Raw genomic sequence first — 24,470 nt, 5'->3', positions numbered from 1 at the left:
TAATCACATTGTTTTTTTTTTTTTGTTTTTTTTGTTTTTTTTTCCATGCCTAAAGAGGAATAAAAACACTCAGGAAAAAAAAAAATTGATTAAGGTTCTCATAATTCATGCATGAAAGGGTTAAAGTAACCTGAATTAAATGAGAAGTCAGCAGGTGAGAGAATAAACGTTGGCACTTTCTCAAGAGACAGAAAAAATGTTTTTGCATAGATGTTTGCGCGTTTTTTTTTCCCACTTTACGCACATCCCAGCTGCTCAGTATGAATTATATTATGTACAAACACACACAGATCGTCGACTATCTGCAGCTCACAAGCTATAAAAAAAATATGCTCTACGTTTTATCGACACCTTCCTTCACTAAACACTTTATAAAGCTGATTTATGACGCTCTTTCTCTTTCTGCTTTTCCCTTATTTCATGGTTCAGTGGCCTCACAAGGCAAAAGGCGAGGGGAGGTTTTCTCTCGCTGCTCATTGGTCGCGGCTCTTCCATCTCAGTAACATTTCCATTCATACACCCGGCGCTCCTTTTTCGCTCCTTCAAAAATAACTCACTGTCATCCTCATCATCCTCATCAACATCATCGGAAAACGGCTTTGCCTGGACGGAACTAATTATTAACAATTTGAGGAAAGGGGGGTCGTTAAATCGAAAGCGATCAAACCGAACTCGACTCGGTAACGACAGGTGAGTGAGGGGGAGAGAAAGAAAAAAAACAACAACAAGAGCTGTTTTTCTGCAAAGTCCAAAGTCAGAAATGTAGGTGTGCATGCAATACCATAAATCAGCTCCACGTGTGTTATTTATTTTTTCTATGAATGAAGTCGAAACTCGGTGCGTAAAATTACGCATTGCGCTTTAATCGATCATAACAGAATATGGAGAATGTTTCGGACTGTGATCGTAAACTAAAAACAGCAGGGTTTATTCATGCATTCCCTCCTCGGAGTTTTACCTGCTTTAAAGTATGCGTTACATGACTTTTTTTGTACACTTAACTTTTCCTTTTTCGGTTTCACTTGAAGTGTTTTTTGGTCAATAGGATTGGTAAAGGGGAGAAAAAAAAAACGGAATGCGTATTAGTTGAAATCAGTTGGCTCTCTCTTATGATGGATAACCGCAAGGTAAGATGCTTAAAATGTAACACTAGAGGGGTCCCGGCCCACTGGGCTGTCTCGGAGGAAGGTTCACGCCGTTATTCACCAGTCCTCCTCCGCCTAATTGGCTGCAGATGCGGTATCCTATGCTCTTTTTACCGCTTAGAAATTGGATGCATTTGGGGAACTTTATGAGGCGAGCCCTGCGTTTGCCTGCAGGAACTGAGAGAAAAAAAAAACAAAAAAAAAACGCACTGGTCCCCTCGTATTTAAACTGTGCCACGTTCTTAATATATATAATATATAAGCCCCGTCCTTGGCTAATTTATCATGGAGCAGCCTGGAGGAATTCAGTGCGTAAAAACACTTAGGCAGAAACGTGAAATTGTGGTGGAATTACTCTGACCGCACTGATCTGTCTCTATTTCCGTTTAATTATTATTTTGGTGTTTTTTTTTTTCATGATTTCCCCTTTAATAAGTTGACTTCAGGCCCGGATAGCGCATCTGAACGCACCACTAATTATGCGCAATATCCAGGAAAAGGGGTCACGATTAGGTGATGTATATATTATCCTGTCAGTTCATGTCATGAATGCTACCGAACAGGAGAAAGAATAATGTCCCGCAGGTCTTGTTAAACTATGTTCAACTTAAATGTGCCACTCACATTCATGTAACGTATGACACGGTGTTTAGAAGTGCATTGTGTGACGGTACGTACCATTGCCTTCCTAATAATTGCGCATGGAGGGAAGGGCTAAAGACACCGTCCTCCAACTGCCCTTTCACCCTAGACTTTGTAAGCTGCACTTATTAAAGCGAAAAGTGTTTCAATATGTGGTAAGCTTTAGGGGAAAACGTGATGGGGGTTGGGGATGGGGCCCTCTTAGTCTTCTCGCTGCCCATTTCTTATTGGGCCACTCGAAACAGGCCCAATTCATCCATGTTACCAGTGAGTTAGTGGTGCAGTTTCCATCTGTTGGTGTTTGTAGTGTGAGGACAAATGATTCAAATTTACCCCTAGAATAAACCTCATATGGTTAAGATAAATGAATGAATTAAGCCTCTATATGTGTCCGGTCAGAAACGCAGGGGACCATTAGCCAGATTTGCCTTTCCTTTTATTTTGGTGGAAGTGGTAACCCCTGCGTGCCCTGTGTGGAAGTTCAAAAAACCCACAGTGCTCTCTGAGTGTTTGCTGTGGTGCACATAGCTGCCATGTCAAGAAGCCTACGGACTTGAAGGCAACAAGGAGGAGCATTTTCTATAATATTTGCAGGAACTGGCCACAGAATGTCACTTTTAGAGGCAGGAAAATGCAACAGCAACTGGTTCAAATCGAAAAGGCAATAATAATAATAATAATAATAATAATAATAATAATAATAATAATAATAATGTGTTTTCCCATCCTCTTCTTTCAGGGCCCATTGGATACTGAACACCCTTGGGCCTGTCTGTCAAGTAGACATGTTTCAAACTGTCCCTGACACGTCGTCTTACGTCAAGGTAAGACACCACCGTCTCTTCGATCAGGTAATGTTGAAAGGACAAACCTCAGTCCTTTCATTTTTCATGACTTTAGCTTGAAATACCATTGTTAAACTAAATAACAACACCCCATCATGTGTGCCAGGCCGTTCCAGTCTGATTAATGACACTACTGTTCGATGCTCATTTTATTTAATTTTTTTTTTTTTAAATGACTATTTTATGTGCATTTTTATATATAAGAAGGTATATTCACACTTCTTCAACATAATAATATAATTTTGCTATTTTATGTGGAGTTTGACACCTGTAGCTTCACACATGTGACCGTGCGTTGTTTTTTTTTTAGTAACATTGCGCACATGTTTGTTCTGCACTTGCGCATATGTGGTTTTCTGTGGTGTCACAACCGATTTGACTATTTTTGTCTTCAGCCCTAAAATGTTGCTGTTACAGTTTTATCGTGTTTGACGTCATGAACCCCCCCCCCCCTTCTCTTTCTCTCTCTCTGTGTCTCTCTCTCTTTCTCCCTCTATCTCTCCAGAGAATGTAAATAAAGCAAACAGCGCACATCTGGTTTTAACATTTAAATACTGCATCACATATGGCGCAGCGTGACTACCTGCAACTGCTACAACTGAGGCGCTGCAACCATTAAATTTTTTTGTTTTCAATATAAAACCGTAGAGCTTATGGCTGGATGCTGTCCACACAATGTCAAGTTCAAAGTGTCCTTTTACGCACAGTGGTGTCAATGTGTTGGACGGCTGCGTGGCTCATGTCCACTCATATCTATCAGAATAATAATCTGCTGTAGGGTGACTGTTTATGCTTCTTCATTAAAATAAGTCATTGTGCAGAGGGGAGCTATGGTAATATCTTCATAATCAAGGTATTTTCCAAAGGTAACCTAATGTTTTTAAGACTTTAGAATAAGGGGTCTTTTCATGCAGCCACTACGTTTGTGCCACTGCAGGGAAAACCAGCTTTCAGGGTTCAGGACAATTGCTGATTTGTTGTAATGTTTTACTAGAAAATATACTTTGAAATGACTCCTTCTGCTCCCTAAATATGAGAGGGAGAAACAAGTTAATAAGGCTCGAACAGTCTCTCTCTCTCTCTCTATTTTTTTTTTTCACAGTTCTTGCATCTCTGTGGATTCTTACAAAGCTTTTGATTTTCTGTGGAAATGCAACTTTGTTTTGTTCAGTTCGTTCTGGCTCCAAAAATATTATTTTTTTCTGCCTGGTTTCAAGGTTACTGTGTATTCTTTGCATGCAAGTTCTGCAAACCCACCCACTTACATTCAGGGAGATATTGGTCAAAATGTGGCACGCCTCAATACAGAATTTAAAAGAAATATTCCTCATTGAAGCGAATCTACGGCCCCAGCATTTGGTTTTGTTTGGTTAAGGCCAAGCGAGACTGGAACTCTCCAATAAAAATAAATCTCAAATTAATTATGGCCTAGAGCGAAGGGGCCAGACAGTTCTTGCTATATGTGCAGCAGACTCCACTTTTTGCCCTCACTATTTTGACTCGGCCTGTCTATAAGCCCGAGAGAAGGAATGATCTGAATACAAGTCTGCAGTTTAATAAACAGCAACTATAGCCAGTTCATGCAGACTGGGAATACAGTGGCAAAAGCATTCTCACAACGCTCAGTAGCATTTTAGGATCCAATGAGGTCCCATATATGCAAGTAAGTGGGCAAAGAGTGCACAAAACAATCCATTTATAGGTTGCACTGTCAAAAATGGAACTTAAAAATGAAAAACATATCTGATTTTAATACAAGTGCATAGCAGTGCATTAAGAAGTTATGTAAAGACACAAGAAAGACAGAAAAAGGACAGATGAAAAATGCTGAAAGTTGAGGAAATAAAACAGTGGCAGCTTTTTTTCCAGCTTTTTGGCAGCTAAATTCCTCATTTACTAAATATTGCTATTGGCAGGAGATAAGTTAGTTATCATATAATCTAAAGAAGAGAAGGGTGGGTCTAACAGTTGAAAGCTTACTGAACAGGACTTGTAGGAAGAATCCAATGAGGTCCTATATGTGCAAGTCAGTGGGCAAAAAGTGCACAGAACAATCAATTCATAGGTTGCACTGTCAAAAATGTAACTTAAAAATGAAAAACAGATCTGATTTTAATACAAGTGCATAGCAGTGCATTGAGAAGTTATGTAAAGACACAAAAACGAAAGAAAAGGACAGATGAAAAATGCTGAAAGTTGAGGAATTAAAACAGTGGCAGCTTTTTTTCTTGCACCTAAATTCCTCATTTACTAAATATTACTATTGGCAGAAGATAAGTTAGTTATTAGTCCATCATATAATCTAAAGAAGAGAAGGGTGGGTCTAACAATTGAAAGCTTACTGAACAGGACTCGTAGGAAGAATCCAATGAGGTCCTATATGTGCAAGTCAGTGGGCAAAAAGTGCACTAAACTATCAATTCATAGGTTGCACTGTCAAAAATGTAACTTAAAAATGAAAAACAGATCTGATTTTAGTACACGTGCATAACAGTGCATTGAGAAGTTATGTAAAGACACACAAACGAAAGAAAAGGACAGATGAAAAATGCTGAAAGTTGAGGAATTAAAACAGTGGCAGCTTTTTTCCTGCACCTAAATTCCTCATTTACTAAATATTACTACTGGCAGGAGATAAGTTAGTTATTTGTGCATCATATAATCTAAAGAAGAGAAGGGTGGGTCTAACAATTGAAAGCTTACTGAACATAAACTCAGCACAGTGTCCGCCCACCTCTGGCCTGTTGCCCCAGTGGAGACACAGAGGAGCTACTGGCTCGTGGTGTAAGGAAGAAATGTCTGGCTGTCTAGTTCCAGCGTCAAGCCAGATGTTCTGTGGTTCACTGTGTAAACCAACTTGCATCTGTTTATTGGCCTTCCAAAATGTTTGTTACCACTGTATTCATTATGGTCTTGGTAGGTCCTGGACCCCCCCGCGGCCTTCTTAATAACCTTTACGACTGTGATAGGTGAATGATAAAGTGCTTTAATACAGATAAGGACTGGCTGGTTTGGAAAATATGTAGTATTAGAAAATTAAGCCTCTGAGTTAGAAAAAAAAAAGCATAAATCAAAATAAGCACAACACTGTAAAAAGCTGACATGACAGGAGATTGTAACATATTTTTACATGTGTTTCTATTATCGGTCACAGAACACCAACTCCAGTTCACAGCTCAAGCACCTCTTTAATTCACCACTTCATCACCGCTCTGCCTACAATAAAAGAGTATAAGAAAACCTCAGACGCTGGAATGTATAGAAAAACAAAAAGAGAACCAAACCAGTCACTGAAGAGTTAAACAAGGTGTCTCCCTTAATTACACGAGTCTGAACTGGCCTCAGGCAGGAGAAGCCTTGACCCATAGCAGGATCCAGATGTGGTGGTCCCAAGGGTGGGGGCCCTCAGTTCGACCAGACCCCCAAGTTGAGAGCAGACAGGCCGGCCCTGCTGTCAGTCGCTGCAGCGCAGTCTCTGTTTGGCCACTCAAGAGGCCGCTCCCCAAGGCAGAATACCACACTGCAAAAAATATCCATCACTATTCTGCATATTTAAGAGTTTTACAACGCAGATTTGTAATCACTAAAAAAAAAAGTTGCTTTTTTTTTCTCATGTGAATGGATTGATGTGCATTTGCTTTATCAAAGTGATTTAGTTTGACTGGAAAAAAATACATATAAATCACAAATTGCATTCTGGGCTGAAGTGGAATTATTAAATCTGTGTTAGTATGGATTGTGGTGCTAATAAATATGAGCAAAATGACTTTTTTTTTTTTTTGCAGCGTCTGGTCAGGTCCAGCATCTGGGCTAAAATTATACCTGAATTGATGAGGGTAATTTCATAGGGTAGACGAAAAAAACTACATAGTGTGGGTGGGTGGGGGGTGGTGGTGGTGAGGGGGGGGGGGGGGGGGGTTAAGTGTTTTTTCCTCAGGCTAGAAACCATTCAATAAAATAAAAATAAGGATACAACAACAATAAGGAAACATCCCCATCTTTTCTAGTATGTGCTTTATAATGGGTGCGTTTCATCCATTCAGGCTTGTGTTGAACAGCAGACGCACACGTGTAGAGCAGACCCTCAGACTATAGTGCGGTTAAGAACTGAATGCTTGGATTTTATTAATGGTGTCTCAGGAAAACTTCACAGTGGCTTAGAGAGCTGTAACAAAAAAAGACATAGGTATTCAAGTCTTTTCCTCTTTTTGATTCAAAACTCCATAAGTGCATTTTTGAAAGTTTGTCCACATTGGAAGGTAAATAAAGTAATGGATCAATATGACAATGAAATATGAGAGAATAGGCTGGTTTTGAATTAAAAAAAAAAAAAAAAGGATGGAGGTATGGCCATATGTAAGTCTGAGGCGTAGGCGTGAGTATTTACGCGCCTTAAAGAGGCTTTTAGTGTCCTGTGACAAAAGTGGAAAGCTTATGTTAAAAGTATGCAGAAATAACGCATAACTCGGACCAATAGTAAACTCTTCCACACCATCTGTGACATTACTGGGAAAGCAAAACACTATTCTGAAGCGGACTATACAGCTATGGCAGTGCACAACGCAGGCAGCCATCCTGTAAATATTTCCGAGGAGAAAAACATAACAGCGGAGCGAACACTCAATTGTTTTCCCTGCTTATCTCTCTGGGACAGTATCCTGCTTTTTTGAAGGCAGGGCTTTCGGTGACACACAGCTTCCTTCTCAACAGCGGTGACTTCACTTCCCAAATTTAGAGGAAAGAAAAAACCCAATCCGGTAAAAGTGTCTCTTTCTCTCCGCCACATACCGGGGGTTGGAATTAATTCAGGAGCGTGTCATGTTTGGGATATTGTCGGGGTCCGCTGAAAATTGCGCAAAATGGACGGAACTATTAAGGTAAGGGTGGAGAGCGGGGTGTATGAGTTTGTGGGAGACAGCTTTTTCGGAGTTGCGCCTCCTTTTTTTAAGCAATGGGTTGAAATGCCCCTCTGTGTCGGTCTGTGAGCTGGGACCTCCAATCTGACGGAGATGAGCGGCTTTTTTCTCTGAGTCTGAGAGCGGTAACCAGATTTACATCTTTTTTTTCCCCTTTTTTCTTTCAAAGTATCCGCTTTCTTTTTTTTTTTTTTTTTTTTTTTTTTTTTTTGCTGTAAACTACCCGGTTTGAGAGGATACGCTACGGTTGTGGATTCAAGGCTAAATCGGAGTCACGTTTTGGACTTTGTGGATCAAGCGCACAATTACGCACGTCTGGAGAGGCACAAAAGGACTGGCTTATTTGTTTCAGGCAACATGTGGTAGACTTTGCTTTCTTTTTAGGTGTAAGTAATCCACGAGTTCAACGGTTTGGTTTTAGTCTGGGCAGCTGGATTGAGCAATATCCCTGAGTGGATGTGCCGCTGGATACGATGTGTCGAGCTGCGCAATAGCGGTGTGGCGCATCGCCCGGCTCGGTCCGCTGATCCTGTCGTGGTCAAAAAAAAAATCTTGTTTTGGTATTTACAAAAGAAATGACATCTCATTTGTTGTTGATGTTGATTGTTTCAACTGCTCTTCCGCTGACGGAGAGAGTTTTTTTTTTTTTTTTTTTTTTTTTCAAAGTGTAAGGAAAGCTGTCATTTGGTAACTTCATGCGGTAACTGCACACTTTGCAACACTTCAAACCACAACGCTTCACAATGATACATTGGCTTTGCTTCTTATATAGTTACCCAACTATTTTGAAATGGTATGTTGGTAGTCAAGAGTGCTGGTCTACATTAACATTGGCTACTGGCCCCCGACAGTCAAATTCCAGATGCATTATGGCTGCAGCCACCAGATGTTGAATGGCAAGTCCCTATTAGATCAGCCTGCTGCGGTACTGTCTGTCTGTGTCCTGCACTTAACAAGTGGGAGCTCTGAAGAATGCTGCATCTGTATTTACTCTTATTGTTGCTAAAAAGTAATGCGAGTTGTTTTCTTTTAGGAAATTTAAAGTAGCGGGTTTGTGGCGGCTGGGTGTGGTGTGAGTTTTGGAAGAGTGTAAACCTTGGCCAGACAAAAATGTGAGGCTGCATATATAGTCTCTTAAATCCCCGTCGTTCACTCTTGATTGTTTTGCTGTGTGTTGAGGATGAATACCATGCTGCAAAGAGTATAGGGATGTTTCTAACAAAGCAAGAAGTTGTGACAAGAATGTAATCATAATTAAATCCTTGGGTATAAATGACTGAGTGCGCACTGCATTCATAGCCTCTAAAAGAAAGGAAGGGCTCTCTAACCATGAGAGTTTCCTGTTCTACACAATCTTTTCCTGACAGGTTTCCTCTTCCTTCTTAAACAAAAGACAGGAATGCCCCCCCTGGGTGGCTCCTGCTAGATGGCTGTGTGTGAAAGCCAAACAGACACACGTGTAGTCTGGATGTGGAGCTATTGCATATATCCAGTCTACTCCAGACGCGTCGTGACGCATTTGGAGAGATAGGCTTGACTGATGTAAACAGAACAGAAGTGGCTCCCAGCAGGTGTCACACTCACACAATGCTTATAATAATGTAGTATGTGATTTATTTGATGTTTTTTTTTTTCCCCCTTTTGTCTGTGGTCCTGCAGTGAGAGACATGACCAAAATAGAGTTAAATATCATGTTTTTGAAAAGCTCACAAACAAAACAAAACACTTTAATGGACAGATATATCTTCTTCATGCCCACAACTAACTAAAAAACTTATCTGTGGTTTATTGTGAGATAGACAGAAACAGAGTGTAACCGTCTATAGCTCTTACTGGCAGTATGTGTGTGTTCTCTGCAGATACTGGAAAGAAAACACAATATATTGGCAGTGATCTGTTGTCTTTTCAGCTTCCCTTCATGAAAGTGGTGAGCTGCTATTTTTACAAAGTCTCCGCAATCTTGATAGGCACAAGCCACTTGCCAATCATGGTTTCAATTGTGCAGACTGATATGTCACTGTAAATATAACGTGTAACAGTCATATTGCTTAACTAAGCTCTTATCTGACTGTAATGAGACATTCGCTCACTCTTCTACACTTTATCATCCACAGACTAGCTGGTGTGTTCTGCTCAGATAGTAAGTCCTGCCACTAGTGTTCAGAGCACGATAGACCCACTGATGAAATCACTAGAAACTCTAATTCTGGCTACATCTTTATCCACCCTTTCACCTTCAGAGTTGTATTTTGCAGAATCCCCAATTCACTGTTTTATTGGCCTGTAGGTGTTTGTGTATGTGGGCAAATGTGTAAATACAGCAATTCTTTTAGTGGTTAATACTTTGCATTTTAGTCCAGAATGTTTACAAACACATGAAAACATTTATATCTGTCAGACTTAATGAACATTTATAATTTTGGCCGGTAAATTGATTCCATTTTTGGAAGGATTAAAGTTTTATCCCAGTATTGATCAAACAAAACACTTCACCTGCTATTTCATACATTAATTACAAAATCACAATATGGTACAGATTAAACACAGCAGTTTAATCAAAAAAGAGAAGCTGTGTTTGCTGTGGGAAGTAAAATGTTTGCCTATTTTTTTTTCAGTTTTCATTTTGTCACTGCATAAATCATAACAAGTGCCTCAAAGACACTTACTAAAGACTTTTTATAATAGTTTCAATATAAGTGAAAATAATGGAATAAATGCATGAATACTCTTGATCAGTAACTTGACCTTGTCCTCTGTTGTGCCAGTGAAAAGCTGCTGTAAAATCAGACATTTGTCATTCATAAAAAAAAGCTAATAGAAAACGTTCTCCTTGCATGATATGTCCTTGAATGGAATGATACCGAAGTAAAGCGAGATCATGAGGATTTTGATTTCATAAAAGTCAAATTCTTGAGAATGCAAACGGCTACATGTTGGAAATATTGATCAATGAATATCAGATAGCATTTTTCCCCCTGAAGCAGATATGTGGCATTTTGGAATGAAATAATTCAGTCCTTGGGGATTAGACACGTCTCGGTCTAAGCTGTGCCATAAGATCCTATGAGATCCAGATGTGCATCAGACCCGAGCCTAATCCTCAACAGAGACATATGACTGTAATGATTTCAGTTGATATTCTTATTGTTATTGTTGTTTTTCTATTATTATTACTTGCTTTTATGTTTTGATAATTATAGTTTGTTGAATTATCACAAAGACTCATGAAGTTAAGTGTGCATTTGTGTCCTTACAGGTTATGAAAAGCACTGAAAAAAATGTGTCCCTCCTAGTCTTGGATGGTGACACTCCCTGACTCTATCCAAACACTGAGCAGTGATCTGCATGTTAAAAACATATGTGTGCAAAAATGTGACCCATCAAGAACATAATCCACGCTGCACTTCTAAAATGTTACACGTGGAGCATGTTGAAACCACATAATATCTTGGCTGGGCCCTGAGTTGCTGCGTTTGTTTTCTTTAATAAACTTACATTGCTCCAGCTGAGACAAAGCAGAAGGGTCAGTGTAATGGTGAACCCTCTGCTTCTGTTGAGTCTTCAGCTGACAGGGGGAAACCCACAGCCCAGACAAGACAGACGCATCAGGACGAGATGAAAAAAAAAAAAAAAGAAAAAAAAAAAAAATGACACCAGCAACGGAAAAATAATTACACTGCTGCGGATCTCAGTTGAAATCATGTACTGCAGTTTGCATAGTAAATGTGAGAGTTCTTGTGTCATTACTAGTTAAACAGCTGATGACTGATAACAAAATCCATCAGAACCAGCCCAACATTTTCTTTCTCCACTGTGGGCATGATTGAAGTTTTCCTAAAATCAACAGGAAGCTGCCGTAATGCAATGTGGGCTGTATATACAAAAAAAAAAAAAAAAAAAAGACTTTGGATGCCAGACTGCGATATGACCCATAACTGCACATAATTACTGTAAACAAAAATACACAAGAGATTGAAAATCTAACATCACAAGTTTCTCGGTAGCGTCAAATGAGTGAGTGACATGACATTCAGTTGTGTTACACTGCAAAAATCCAAATCTTACCAAGTGTATTTTTCTCATTTTTAGTCGAAATATCTCATCGCACTGAAAATAAGACATAATTAACTAAAGAGTAACTTTTCAATGAGATATAAGAACTTACTTCATGGCAATAGATCTTGAAAATCTTATATTAGGGAATAGTACCAACATAATTTCCACTTGTTCCATTGGCATTTTTACTTGAATTAAGCAAAAAAAAAAAAAATCTTGAATGAAGCAAAAAAAAAATCTGCCAATGGAACAAGTGAAAATTATCTTGGTAAGATTTATTGAAATAAGATTTTCAAGATCTATTATCTAAAAATTAGTTATCATACCTCACTGAAAACTTACTCCTTAGGTGATTATGTCGTATTTGAAGTGCGATGAGATATTTTGACTAGAAATGAGAAAAATACACTTGGTAAGATTTGGATTTTTGCAGTGTAGTGAGTATACATGCATCTACTTTGTGTTATTTTTGAGTTTGCGTACAATCTTAAAGTGTTTACTGGTTGTATTATTACATTTCACATTAATTGTAAAGACTAAATGTTGGTTTCTTTCACTTCTAGGAGGCGTTATCAGTGGTGAGTGAAGACCAGTCATTATTTGAGCCTCCTTACGCTGCTGCTGCCCCTCTCCCTAAGACAGACATGACTGCATCTGGCACACAAGACTATGGCCAGACCCACAAAATCAACCCCTTACCCCCACAACAGGAATGGATCAACCAGCCAGTGCGGGTCAATGTCAAAAGAGAATATGAGCACATGAACGGATCCAGGTATGACACAAAAAACTGACACCACCAATTATCACACCTCCTTTGTTGTCATAATGCATTTTTTTTTTTTTTTTTGCACATTACAGCTGATACAATAAAAGTTATCATCTGTTATTAGCACAACTAGCCTCTGTTTTTGCTTCTAATCCGTGATTATTCTTGGTCCCAGTAACTGTGTGTCTTAAATATCGTTGCCAAAGTCAATGAGCGGACAGAAAAAGCAGCAACACCCAATTTATCTCTTGATAATATTTTTCCAACTTACTTTTGTGTGTGTGTTTGTGTTGCAGGGAGTCTCCAGTGGACTGCAGTGTAGGTAAATGTAATAAGCTGGTGGGGGGTAATGACACAGCTCAAATGAACTATGGAAACTACATGGATGAGAAGAACGCCCCTCCTCCTAACATGACCACCAATGAGCGAAGAGTCATTGTACCTGCAGGTAAGACTAGCTATACACACACACACATACATGCACAAACAAAAACACACAAATCCCACCTGACATGGAATTGATGATATTAAATACGTTTTGTGTGTTTACAGGTGCAAATGGTTCAAGGTTTTCTTTATTAGTCCTGTTGTAATTTCATGCAGAGTTACTACTCTATTTTGGTAAAATATTGCCAGTGCTGTAAATGTTTTATGGGTCCCTTTTTTATTTGACTGGTTCATGGGATAAAGCATTGTTCCAGTATTTTACATCACCCATGGGAGCTCAGCTGATTGCCAGCAGGTAGAAATGTGTGTGTCTCTGCCAAACCTACATATCCAATGGTTTCACCCATTTGATTGTACACAATGGGAAATTATACAATTCAGGGTGTAACTAATGCAGTTTCAGGGTTAAAGACTGTAGAAAAAGTTATTTAGGATGATTACGTTGTCCAATTTCGTTCTCTCTGGTCAGACAGCCAGAGAATGAGGACATGAAATTCATTTAATTAAAATCAAATGGAGTCTCAGTAAATTTTCCATTTTAAAGGCAGTTAAAATGTTAGCGCAAAACTGATTCAAAAGGCCGCTCATCCATTAATGTAATCAGAGCTTCACATGTCTACTGATCTACAAGTTCAACTGGTAAATTTAGTGTTTGGTTTTCAGATCTGTTCTTTATGTGCAACATGATGTGCTTTTATTTGTTTTAGGTGATGTCACTTAAACCATATGTACCAATATGTTTAAGAAATCAGACAGAGATTTGGAATTTGCGGCTTATTTTTGTTCGTCGACTGACCTCAATCTTCTTCTCCGAGCCAAGTCAGATGCTAATGTAAAACTCTGCCTTTACCTTTATCTTGTCAAGGTTTGACCCAGTCTTATCTGTCAGTCCAGAAACAGTTGCTGGGCAGTCAATAAACTTCCTCTCTCTCTCTCTCGCTCTTTTTTTATCTTTCTTTTCAGACCCATCGTTGTGGTCCCAGGACCATGTGCGCCAGTGGCTAGAGTGGGCCATTAAGGAGTATGGTCTTTTAGAGATTGACACAACTATGTTTCAGAACACAGATGGCAAAGAGCTCTGCAAGATGAGCAAGGATGACTTCCTCCGACTCACCACCATGTACAATGCTGAAGTGCTTCTCTCTCATCTCAATTACCTCAGGGAAAGTGAGTATTCTCTTAAAACAAACTATAACGACTGGCAAAAGTGGAGAAATCTACTCCACTAATATGGAGGTGTAAAATCAAATAACATGTTCAGAAAATACAAGATGTTAGTCAAAGAAAATGGACAGCGGTTTTGTTGAATTTTTTACTGACATCGATCCATACACAAATAACAGAAGTTAACCCATAAACACCCAGTGCTACTTTAGTGGCAGTTCCCACATGTTTTTTTTTTTTTTTTCCTCTATATTTAACCTTTTTAAAGTGATTTACTAAAATTTATTGTTATATTATGTTCTTTATTTTGCATTTTTCAGTGAAAATCAGGTATTTTCTTGCATTTAACCCTTTCATGCATAGCAGTCACTACAGTGGACAGCTATACTACAGCTGTTCTCTTGTATATTCATGGGTTTTATTGTTTTACTTCCATATCAGTTGACACAGTGGACGGTTATGCACCATCTCATACACTGCAATTCACACAATTACTGTAACTTTGCTGTTCTTGATAAACCTGATCTGCAGTAACATGTTTGAGAGTAAATCAATTGGTAGTTGTTATTAGGCTGTAATTAACAGTTTTCTTAAACAAAAATGTTTTTTTTTTTGCATATTACCACCATGAAGTTAGTAATAACTAGTATCACAGTATAATAAAATGTGAGAAAACATCAGATTAGTTGCAATAAATATGTTTTTATTTCATAGTTTACATATCATTTTCTGTTGTTGCATTTTAAATACATGTTTCTTTGCTTCAAAAATTAAACCCATGGTGTCCAGCTGAGTAGACATTTTTGCAACTACATAAAAAATAGGGTCATTTTTTTCAAAAAATCAATCACATTGTTTTTTTTTTTGCCTAAAGAGGAATAAAAACACTCAGGAAAAAATATCTTGACTAAGGTTCTTATAATTCGTGCATCAAAGGGTTAATTTACTGATCATATAGATGTTTATAAACGCTCAGATTAAAGTTGAGGGTTATTATATCAGAAACAGAGAAAAATTGAGAAAAAGGGACTTTTTTCAGCAAAGATATCATAACTGAATGTAAAACCACTCTCATTTATCAAACTCAATGGATTTTACTGGTGAATCAATGTTGTAGAAGATGACAGTGTTTCCACGTTGACTACAGAGCCTCTGAACGTTCAAATGGGTCATATCTGATGACCATGAAAATTTGATAAACTGCATTTTACACCAATTATTTACATGTATTAATAGGATTAGTGGATTAACAGGTATTAAACATTCAGAGAGAGAGAGAGAGCGCTAAATTGTAAATCTTTCACTTGTAAGTAGCTTTGAAAAAAAGCGTCTGCCAAATGCATAAATGTAAATGTAAACAGTTTACATCAGTAGATGGTTTTGGCAAGCGGTGGATGCTTGGGTATTTATGAGTTAAAATCAAAACCCTGTCAACAAAAAGGAAAGTCTTTTTACTTGGAGAAGTGAGCGTGGACAACTGCCAAACCCAGGAAAACAACATCACACTTTTTGTGTCACCACACTGCATTCATATTACAGTCAATATACAATGGCGTTTCTTTCACTGGAAAGTCATTATTCCAGTGGTTAGCCAGACTGAGCTGAGACAGAGCTGTGGAAACCTAAAGGGTTCCTTTCCCCTCTTGAGATAACCATCGACTACATCCCCCACTACACTTTGCAGTGCCTTATTCCACATGGTCCACAAAAAGATGAAGCCCAGGTGCATTGCCTCAGGAATCACGCTAGGCCTATGTGTTCAGCACAGAAAAGAAAGTTGATCTGCAATTTGCAATGGAGGCAACTAAATTTGAGCCCCTTACCTTTGAAGAGGTTCTTAGTGCAATCCTGCTTTATAAGTTTCGGCAGGGGAAACAGCCAGTTGTCTGAGGCAATATGCAAATGATATTTAAATGTAACATCTGGCGTGTCTTAAACCTTTGAGTACACATTGGTGTCTAGTTTAGATAAAATATGTGTTCGCTGATTACTACATAAATAAGCACATGGTGATCGTTGAACAAACAGAGGGCAGTTTTTCTTACCATTATCGAATTCTTCAAAACAGTAAAAGCTGCGTCTGCTGCGGCTGCAAAATATCATGACACCACACTGGGTGGAGTGACTGATGGCTCAACTAAATTTAACATTACTTCTAAAAAACTGCGATGGGCTTAGGCGTGATGTAATGGGAACTGTATTTTGTGGGTGTCAACAGTTTTCCCTATGCACAGTGTCTGGGCAGAGAGAGATGCTTGTCATGAGTATAACAGCCTCATTGTGCAGCGCTCCAGCGGGTGGATCTGTCTGACCGCCACTGGGCACACTCCGCAGAGCAGTTTTCATTATGGCCACTGGCTGCGGGACTTAGCCACGGCTTAGGCGTGCTGCACCGCGACTCTGCCCATTGCTACCCTTTTTTTGATTTAGACTTTGTGTGTTTTGGAGACAGAAGAGATGTCTCGGGAATCCTCTCCACTTGCCAGTTGAAATTGCTTTGGATCAGTTCCCGACAATCAAAAAGATGAATGCTCCCGTCCTGCGCCTGGACCGACTGACCTGTTTTAGGGGCAGTTTCTGTGAGAAGCGAGCAGTGTGTGTTATTGACACTAGGAGCCCGAAGGCAAGAAAAGCCATGTACACAAATGAAGGTCTAAAGAAGAACGAGAAGGAGAAGGAGGAGCACTGAGGCTTTATGCAGACCCTGCAGTGCTGATGATTTGGAAACTAAAGCCGTTCTCTCTTCTCCCCCCGCAGCACAAACAAACACAATCATAGACGAGGAGTAAGCCCTTCCAGAAAATAGACCTCTGGCTTCAGTCACGAGAGCTGGAGCTAGGCCGAGCTTCCAGAAAATAGAAAAAGAAAGAGGGAGGGAAAGGCTGAGCCAAGCCCGGGAAGTATTAGTGATTACAGGTCATGTGATGTCTTCCTCCGGCCCCATTCATGACTCCTCGTGCTCATATATTACTGTCTGTTCTCTTCCAAAAACTGGATGGTGCAGAGGTCGGACCTGCAATCATTTCATACACATCTGTGTGCATTATGTGTGCATGCGGATCTGTTTATTGAACCTCTGATTAACATTCCTCCCAGTCATTAAGCTCTGTACGTACACTCAGCAAGGGGCAGGGACATACTTCCCCTCCCTACAGCCATACCATAACAAAACATTCCTGCCACGTCATGAGCAGAAATATCATTCAGACGCCCACACTGGTGCAACCGCGGGCACAATCTTAACATCTGTCTGACTACCCAGCTGCTCGCAGTAACAAGGGTAGTTGCCCATGCATTATTTTGGCCTCATTGTTGGTCACTTATCCAGATTTTTATAAGTGATGGCCGCCCGCACCCCAATGTGCTTTCAATTTGGGGTGCAATTTGAGAATTTGTTCAAATTAGTCTGTCAGGGAGGGACCACGGACTGTTTGCTTTATCGCACCCATGTAGGTCGGTTTGATACCACATGTGCTGGAAACGGAGCGCAGCAAAAAAAAAAACCTCAGACAACGGGAGACTGTATCCTCCAACACAGAGATGCAAAGAGGAGAGACGGGGAGGGAAAGAAAAAGGAGAATCACAAGTGAGACAGGGAAAGTAAGATGACAGACACTTGAAAACATATCTGCTGTAGATCTGACGAAACAAAAGAAATCGGAGGAAGAAAGAGATCCCCGACAGAGAGACTTTACAGTAGTTGACAGAGGAAAAGGGCAAGAGTGTGTGAGCAAGAGAAGCAGTTACAGAAGGCAAGTGTTAAATAGAAGAAAAAGAAGCCAGGGGTCAACAGTTATTTTAGAAGTATGTGGAAACGGTTCGAGGTGGTCATGATTGAGTGCCGTTGGAGAATAGCAATAGTTCTGTTTCCCAGCTGTCGCCTTTGCTTGTGCGTCTCGATGAATTTACAGTGAGGGAGTCAAGACACAGAGGGAGAGAGAGAGAGAGAGAGAGAGAGAAAGAGAGAGAGTGATAAGTCTGGGCTCCTGCACGGCACTGTTACTGCTCGCTCCAGAGTGGGGGACATTCTCGAGCCCTCAATAGTTTATACAGACCATAAACATCTGGGCTTGAAGGCTGAGTAGGGAAAAAGGAGTTCTGGAGAGCACTCTCTCTTTCTCTCTCTCTCCTGCTTCTCCTCTCACAACATTTTTATTGAGCTCCCCTTGCATTAGTTCTTTCTATTGGCAGATTATCACTGGAGCAGAGGGGCTCAACGGCCTGGCTCCAAGCCCTTCACTGTTAGCTGTCTGCTGTTAGCCTCCATTACAGAACAGTCTGCGGCTACTCACTTGACTGTTAGGGTTCAGACATTTAGCGCTACAGGAATTTATGTACAGCAGTATAACATTAGCATACATAGAGGTGGATAATAACCAGATAATATTTCAATCCATTCAAGTGAGTAAAACGTAATTGTATGTTTCTACACTAAGTGGATATATATAACATATGTGAATTAATATGTATTTCATTACATTTCTGTATCATTTTTATTGGAGTGTACCATGAACATTAATAGAAATTCTTCACAGCCAATACACTTTATCAATTCAACTTGATTTAGAGTATTGGGTAGTTGTGAGAACACTACTATCAAACTTCTTTTGGCGATGTTTCAAATGTCCACAGAGATTTTACCTATCTGTAAGTGCTCCTGTTGCTGAAAAACTTATAAGAGTAAGGATGGAAACTCTGCTCTTTAGTGATAAAGCGTTGTAATTTGTATATACACCATCAACCCTTACCACCTCCTTTTGCCTCTTGAGAAAAAGCAAAAAATGTAGTGGAACATTCAGTGACAAACTGCATAAAAATAATATGCATCTGTGGTTTGCATAGCCACACCATAGTAATATTTTATTCAACCATATTTATCTGAATCATATTAACAGCTCTTAGCTAGGCTTTGACTATTACAGTTAACCATAGGTAAGTTTTTGACTAATACTTTTGTCTATGAAAGAAAAAAATTGTATTTTCTGTTGTTAGGACATACTACAGTGGTTCCCAACCTTTTTTGGCTCTTGACCCCATTTTAACATCACAAATTTCTGGCGACCCCAGACATTGAAAATGAAGACATTTTTTTTGGCTAAATTTCATTTGTTTTTGATCATGTAATAGTTTGCTATACTATATTGCAAATAAATGTTCATTTTAGACGACATTTAGTCTATATAATGTATATTATTATGGACAGAGGTAGAAAAGCCAGGTGTAGATTACTGCACAAAGTGAGAATTTTATTTTCCTTGGTCAGGATATGTACAGTCAGTCCAGCTTGGATTTACAAGGCTGACAGTTAATATGGAAAAACCAATAACTCAAACTATGAATTATGAAAGAGCTGCAGCATCTGAAACCGACCACAATGAACATTTGAAAGATAAACAGTACCACAGTGCTTCAGTTTCAGCTTCACAGTTCGTCAGGTCATTTATAGATTGTATCTCAACTCACCTTATATTTTTTATTAGTAAGTTTTTTATTTTTTATTTTTATCAATTACTAGAAATTTCAGCCGACCCCATTTGAATTCCAAGCGACCCCACGTGGGATCCCAGCCCCAAGGCTGAAAAACACTGACATACTATATCTCTCATATCAAATATGCTGTGCTTTTGGAGTCACTCTGTTCTTATGGACAAAAGAGGTTGATCTCACAAAAAAGACTTACAGTATAATAAAGTTGTAGGTATTTGATCATTAATAATTTCTATTACAACCTAGTGACACCGATTTAGGATGTAGGATACTAGGATGATGTATGTATTCATTTTTTAGTGATAGTGGCATCAGATCAGTCACACAGGAACATACAGTCTAAACATTGTTTTTTAAATTCAGCTACATGTCTTGGCAGGTTTTCACATGTAAGATTTGTGGAAAGTCGCTCTGACAACAGTTGCTGTCGTTAGGTTCAGCTTAATTCTACTGAGATTCAAAGAATTGCTGCTGGCTTTCCCCTGAGGTGATTGGATGCCCAAACCTGGGCGACTGGGTCCCTTTAGTTTGTTGACAAGGTCCACATGTTTGAGACATTAGTATCATATGGCTCAAAAGAATAAACAGCAGGGGCCCGACGGAGGTCCATCACAATGCTGAAGAAGTCCCTAAAGAGCTCTGTCAATATTGTGGGCGGGCCAAATAGGGCCTTCTGAAAGAGCCGTCAGTCATAGGAAGGAGAGAAAAGAAAATTGTTTGTAAATGTTATGTAATCTAACAGACTCTGAACAGATGTGAGTAGAGAGCGAGAGAGAGAGAGTGAGGGTCTTAAACACTGAACACTGGCCAGTCCTCCCACTGTGCTGTCAGATTACCGGGACATGTTTGTTTTCTGAGAGAGGAAGAGGCCATCCAAATAAATAGGCAGTGCAGTCAGGACTCCCTCCCTTTCTCTCTCTCTTTACTAAACTGTCAGCTGTGGAGCTTTTCTCTCTCTCTCACTCTCTCTCTCTCTCTCTCTCTCTCACTCAGCCTTCCACTCTCACTCTTTCTTGTATAGCAGTCCTGAATTTCTCTGTGGGATGGTTTGAGGTTTTCTCAGCAATGCTGCCTGTTTGCCTGTCTGGGTCAGCCCACATATGTGGCACACAGTAGGAAAGGGGTTAACAGCCCCCTCTTCCCCTTCCTCCTTCTCCCTCTCCCTCTCTTTTTCTGTCTGTTCATCTTTCGCCTTACACTTTCTCCCTCATTCCAAAGATTGTGCTTTGATGGCTCGCTCGCTCGCCCCTGTGCGCTTACACTCTGCGTGTGGAATTATTTTTGTACGGGGAGCTGCGTTTGATTGCTGTGCAGGGACCCTGCCTCATACAATGGCTCCCCTGTTCTGCAGCCCCCAGGTTTCTAAACTAGACCCAGAGCCTTGGGGGTGCCACGGAGTAGGTAGAAATAGGAGGGGTGGGGTGTTGGGAGGTTAGAATAGGTTTGTGGAGCACCCCCTCACCCCTCCTTCCCTTCCCACCACCCGTACACTGCCACCCCCTAAAAAAACAGACCCCTAGTCTGCCACCATGGGCCCCTTCATCCCCCCATCAATCCCAGCAAAAGCAGCAGAGAGTTAGTAAAAGCTCCAGCATCAAATCTCAAGAAAAATAACACATCACAAACTTCATTTTGCATTTTGCGTTTCCCATTTTCCTTTATTGCTGTTGTTGTTAGAGTCATTCAAAGGAAGGCATCGTCCATACTAACAGCACCCTTCAGCAGTCTCAGCGCTAAATCTTAACGCTCCCTGTGTAGTAGCAGCTCTTGTGTTTTCTCTGTGCATTTTTGGGTCTGTTTTTCCACTCGCTGATTTATGCCTGGGGGCAGCTAAAATTAAGAGAGCATTTTGGTGCCGCCCAGGGTGCCTGTGTAAGTGGAGGAATGCAGTGCAGAGTTCTGCTCCATAAGGTGAAATGAATAGGCAGCCATATGCAGACTCCTGACTTTCTGACTTTATTATTCAGGAGTTGGGTTTGTAGTTAAAATACTGACAGCCTTCAGGGTTTTTCCAGTGTTAGGCGTGCACCCATCACTGGATTTGTTTTATTTGGTACTAGATTTGTGTCAGGAATTATTTTCCTTAGTTTTAAAACAAAACAGAATCACAATTCAAGAAATGAAAAGGGCTTTTAGTGCTGCTTGTAATTGAGCTGAACCCTCTACTGCCACCTGCTGGCTGTATTTTGTGTCAGTGTAAGTATAGAGAGGGTTATTCTAAATAATTTTGTCTTAACATTCAGTAATTTAACCCTTTCATGTATGAATTATGAGAATCTTAGTCAAAATTGTTTTTCTTGAGTGATTTTATTCCTTTTTAGGCATGAACAAAACAATGCAATTGAATTTTTTTAATGAACCTATTTTTCTTGGAGTTACAAAAATGTCCACTCATTTGGACACCATGTGTTTAATTTCTGAAGCAAAGAAACATATATTTAAAACCCATAATCAGAAAGTGATCTGTGTGAAAACTATGAAATAAAAACATTTTTAATGCCTCCAATCTGATGTTTTCTCACATTTTAACATATTCTAATACTAGTTTTTACTCCACTTCATCGAGATAATTTGCAAAAAAAAAAAACTTTTTATGTAACACATCTGTTAATTACAGTCTAATAACAACTAGCAATTGATTTTCACTAAAACGAATTATACAAGTTTATCAAGAACAGTAAAGTTACAGTACTGCTATGGATTGCAGTGTTTGCGATGATGCACAAGTGTCCCCTGTGTTAAAACAACAAAATCCATGAATATACAAGAGAACAGCTGTAGAATACCTGTCCACTGTAGTGACCACTATGCATGAAAGGGTTAATGCAAGAAATAAACTGCTTTTTATTAAGTTTACCTGAATATATATTAGAATGACTGTAGTTCTTGTCAAAATTTCTGATTTTATATGATGTTTATATATATTTTTGCTTGCGTTTGGCAGTGTATAAGATATAACTATGTCTAATTGTGTTCCTTTTAATCTCATATGATTACAGGTAGCTCATCATTATCCTATAACACGCCATCTCACACAGATCCATCACCACGCCTGGCTGCCAAAGACGGTAAGACACAGTTTTTTTAATAACCTGTCTGTTATATCCTTTTATCCCCAATCTTTATCTGCATGTCTGGGAATTGTATATACGGTAGTGTAATTGGTTTCAGATTGCGGTAAGAGTGTTCAACTGTAAAATAAATAAATGGAAGAAAGGGGATAAGCGAGATGAGCAGCCAGAGAAATCGTATGAAAAATGAGGTTCTGAATTGTTTTTTACTGTACCTGAAAGTTTGAAAACAAGCAGATAAAACCTAAAGCACACACTTGAGAGTACAGAGCAGTCTTACAAACCCAAAGCACATCCAGTCGCTGATTGCAATTGACAAAGCTCCAGGCAGGTGCATGCTTTGTGTTTCTGAAATAATGCGAGCCAAGCTGCTACAGCTCGCTGTGCTATTCACGACTGATACTTGAATGCTTTGACAACACATCATAGCTCAGACGGGCTGCCTCAGAATGGAGGCATATTAACAACTAGACAAAGACCGTGTGTTGATCAGGTCTATCCACGGGTTCTCGGCAGCAGCGGAAAGTATGACCCGCGATTGTAGTGACTGTGGACAAGACGGCAGGATGTAAGGCGTGTCATGGAGGTTGTTTGTTAAATGACGTGCATCAGAGACAGGTGCTAAGGAGACAATGTCCAAAATGAACGGATCACAGGACGCTGATTGGCTGCTGTTGACTAGACTGGTGTGTTTGTCTGTGACGGTCTAGATATCAGTATGTCTTTATCCCTACATAAAATCACGTCTTTTTGCTTTTGGGGTTTTTGTTTTAGTCGGTGGTTTAGAGGATTCCAACTTCACATTTTAATCCACAAAGTGTTCGACATTCTTTAAAAGGTCTCTCAGCCACAGACCATTTTTATTTTCCCCTCCATGTTCCATCCCTACGGGACACTGAACACATCACAGAATGATTGAAATAATCAGATGAAGTGTTCTTGTGGTTATTAGCTGTTAATATTTCCCTACTGAACTGATTGTCAAACGGTTTTCATCACTGATCTTAACTTATTTTTAACATTTCTTCCCATTGTCTCAGATTGGACCAAATTCTTCCAACTGAATAACAAAGAAAACCTCAGAAATGTAATTGAGTTTTATAATACTGAAGGGACATTGACCTTAGGTGTTGTCTGATATTAGGAGTTGTTACCTCACTTGTGTATTTTGTGAAATATGAGCTCCAATAGAATGATATAACATGTTGACATGTTAGCACAAATTAAATCAACTCCATATTACGATACATTTTTCTTCTTCAAATCTGCTTCACTCAAAAATGGTGTTTAATCATATTTCTATTCGAGCCAGGTTGGTGATATATATACAATATACATTATCTTTGCACATTAGAGGCATATTTTTCTCCAGAGATGTGTTAACTGGTTTAATGGATAAATCCAAAACTTTAAAGAAGCTAAAACAGGTATTTAGTTCACATAATGAAGGACTAAACCATCTTGTTACTGAATCTAGGACTGAATTTGCATTTACATAAACAAATCTCTGCGGAGTTACTACTGGCACTTGATTAACTGATTTGCATTTTTACCTTCGCCAAAGAGGTGTTTTTGTTCCTCGGTTTCATTACTCAGTTTAGAGTTTATTTGTCGGTGTCTGTCTTGTGTGCACAGATTTTTAACTTGGTAGAAGTTTGGGGCGTAGGCCAAGGACAAACCCATTACATTTTGAAGCAGATCCAACAAAGGGGTGCAGCCTGAATTTTTATTAAGATTCAAAACTTTTTAGAACTTCACTTTTTTTTTTTTTTTAGCATTGAAAGCTAGGGTGTTAGTACTGCAGTACTGCAGGGTCTTAGTGGAGGTATGCTCTTTTATCCCCTCTAGTTTGCAAATCTTACTCAACGTTTAATATCTTTACAGAAGCCAGGGTGAATTTCTTAGAACTCTTTCTCAGGAACTCAGGA

General features: G+C 39.4%; 1 protein-coding gene across 6 annotated transcripts in view; it reads left to right on the top strand.

Annotated features, from left to right (window-relative positions):
• The first annotated feature begins 470 nt into the window (after positions 1-470).
• The window catches only part of fli1 (Fli-1 proto-oncogene, ETS transcription factor), a 36,049-nt gene continuing 12,049 nt past the window's right edge, over positions 471-24,470 (top strand). Inside the window, exons 1-6 of one of the 6 annotated variants that reach the window (XM_030152659.1) lie at positions 471-690; positions 2,527-2,638; positions 12,168-12,379; positions 12,670-12,821; positions 13,784-13,987; positions 22,471-22,539. In XM_030152659.1, coding sequence (XP_030008519.1) covers positions 2,573-2,638; positions 12,168-12,379; positions 12,670-12,821; positions 13,784-13,987; positions 22,471-22,539 — 703 coding nt within the window. In that variant the 5' untranslated portion in view covers positions 471-690; positions 2,527-2,572. Of the gene's footprint in view, positions 691-2,526; positions 2,639-7,072; positions 7,510-7,558; positions 7,674-7,775; positions 7,935-12,167; positions 12,380-12,669; positions 12,822-13,783; positions 13,988-22,470; positions 22,540-24,470 lie in introns of those variants that run through there. The other 5 variants (XM_030152656.1, XM_030152655.1, XM_030152657.1 and 2 more) reach the window with 5 other exon arrangements.

This window comes from Sphaeramia orbicularis, chromosome 13 (assembly GCF_902148855.1).
Source record: "Sphaeramia orbicularis chromosome 13, fSphaOr1.1, whole genome shotgun sequence".
In the NCBI taxonomy this organism is placed as follows: domain Eukaryota; kingdom Metazoa; phylum Chordata; class Actinopteri; order Kurtiformes; family Apogonidae; genus Sphaeramia; species Sphaeramia orbicularis.
This window is presented reverse-complemented; position numbering and strand designations above follow the sequence as displayed.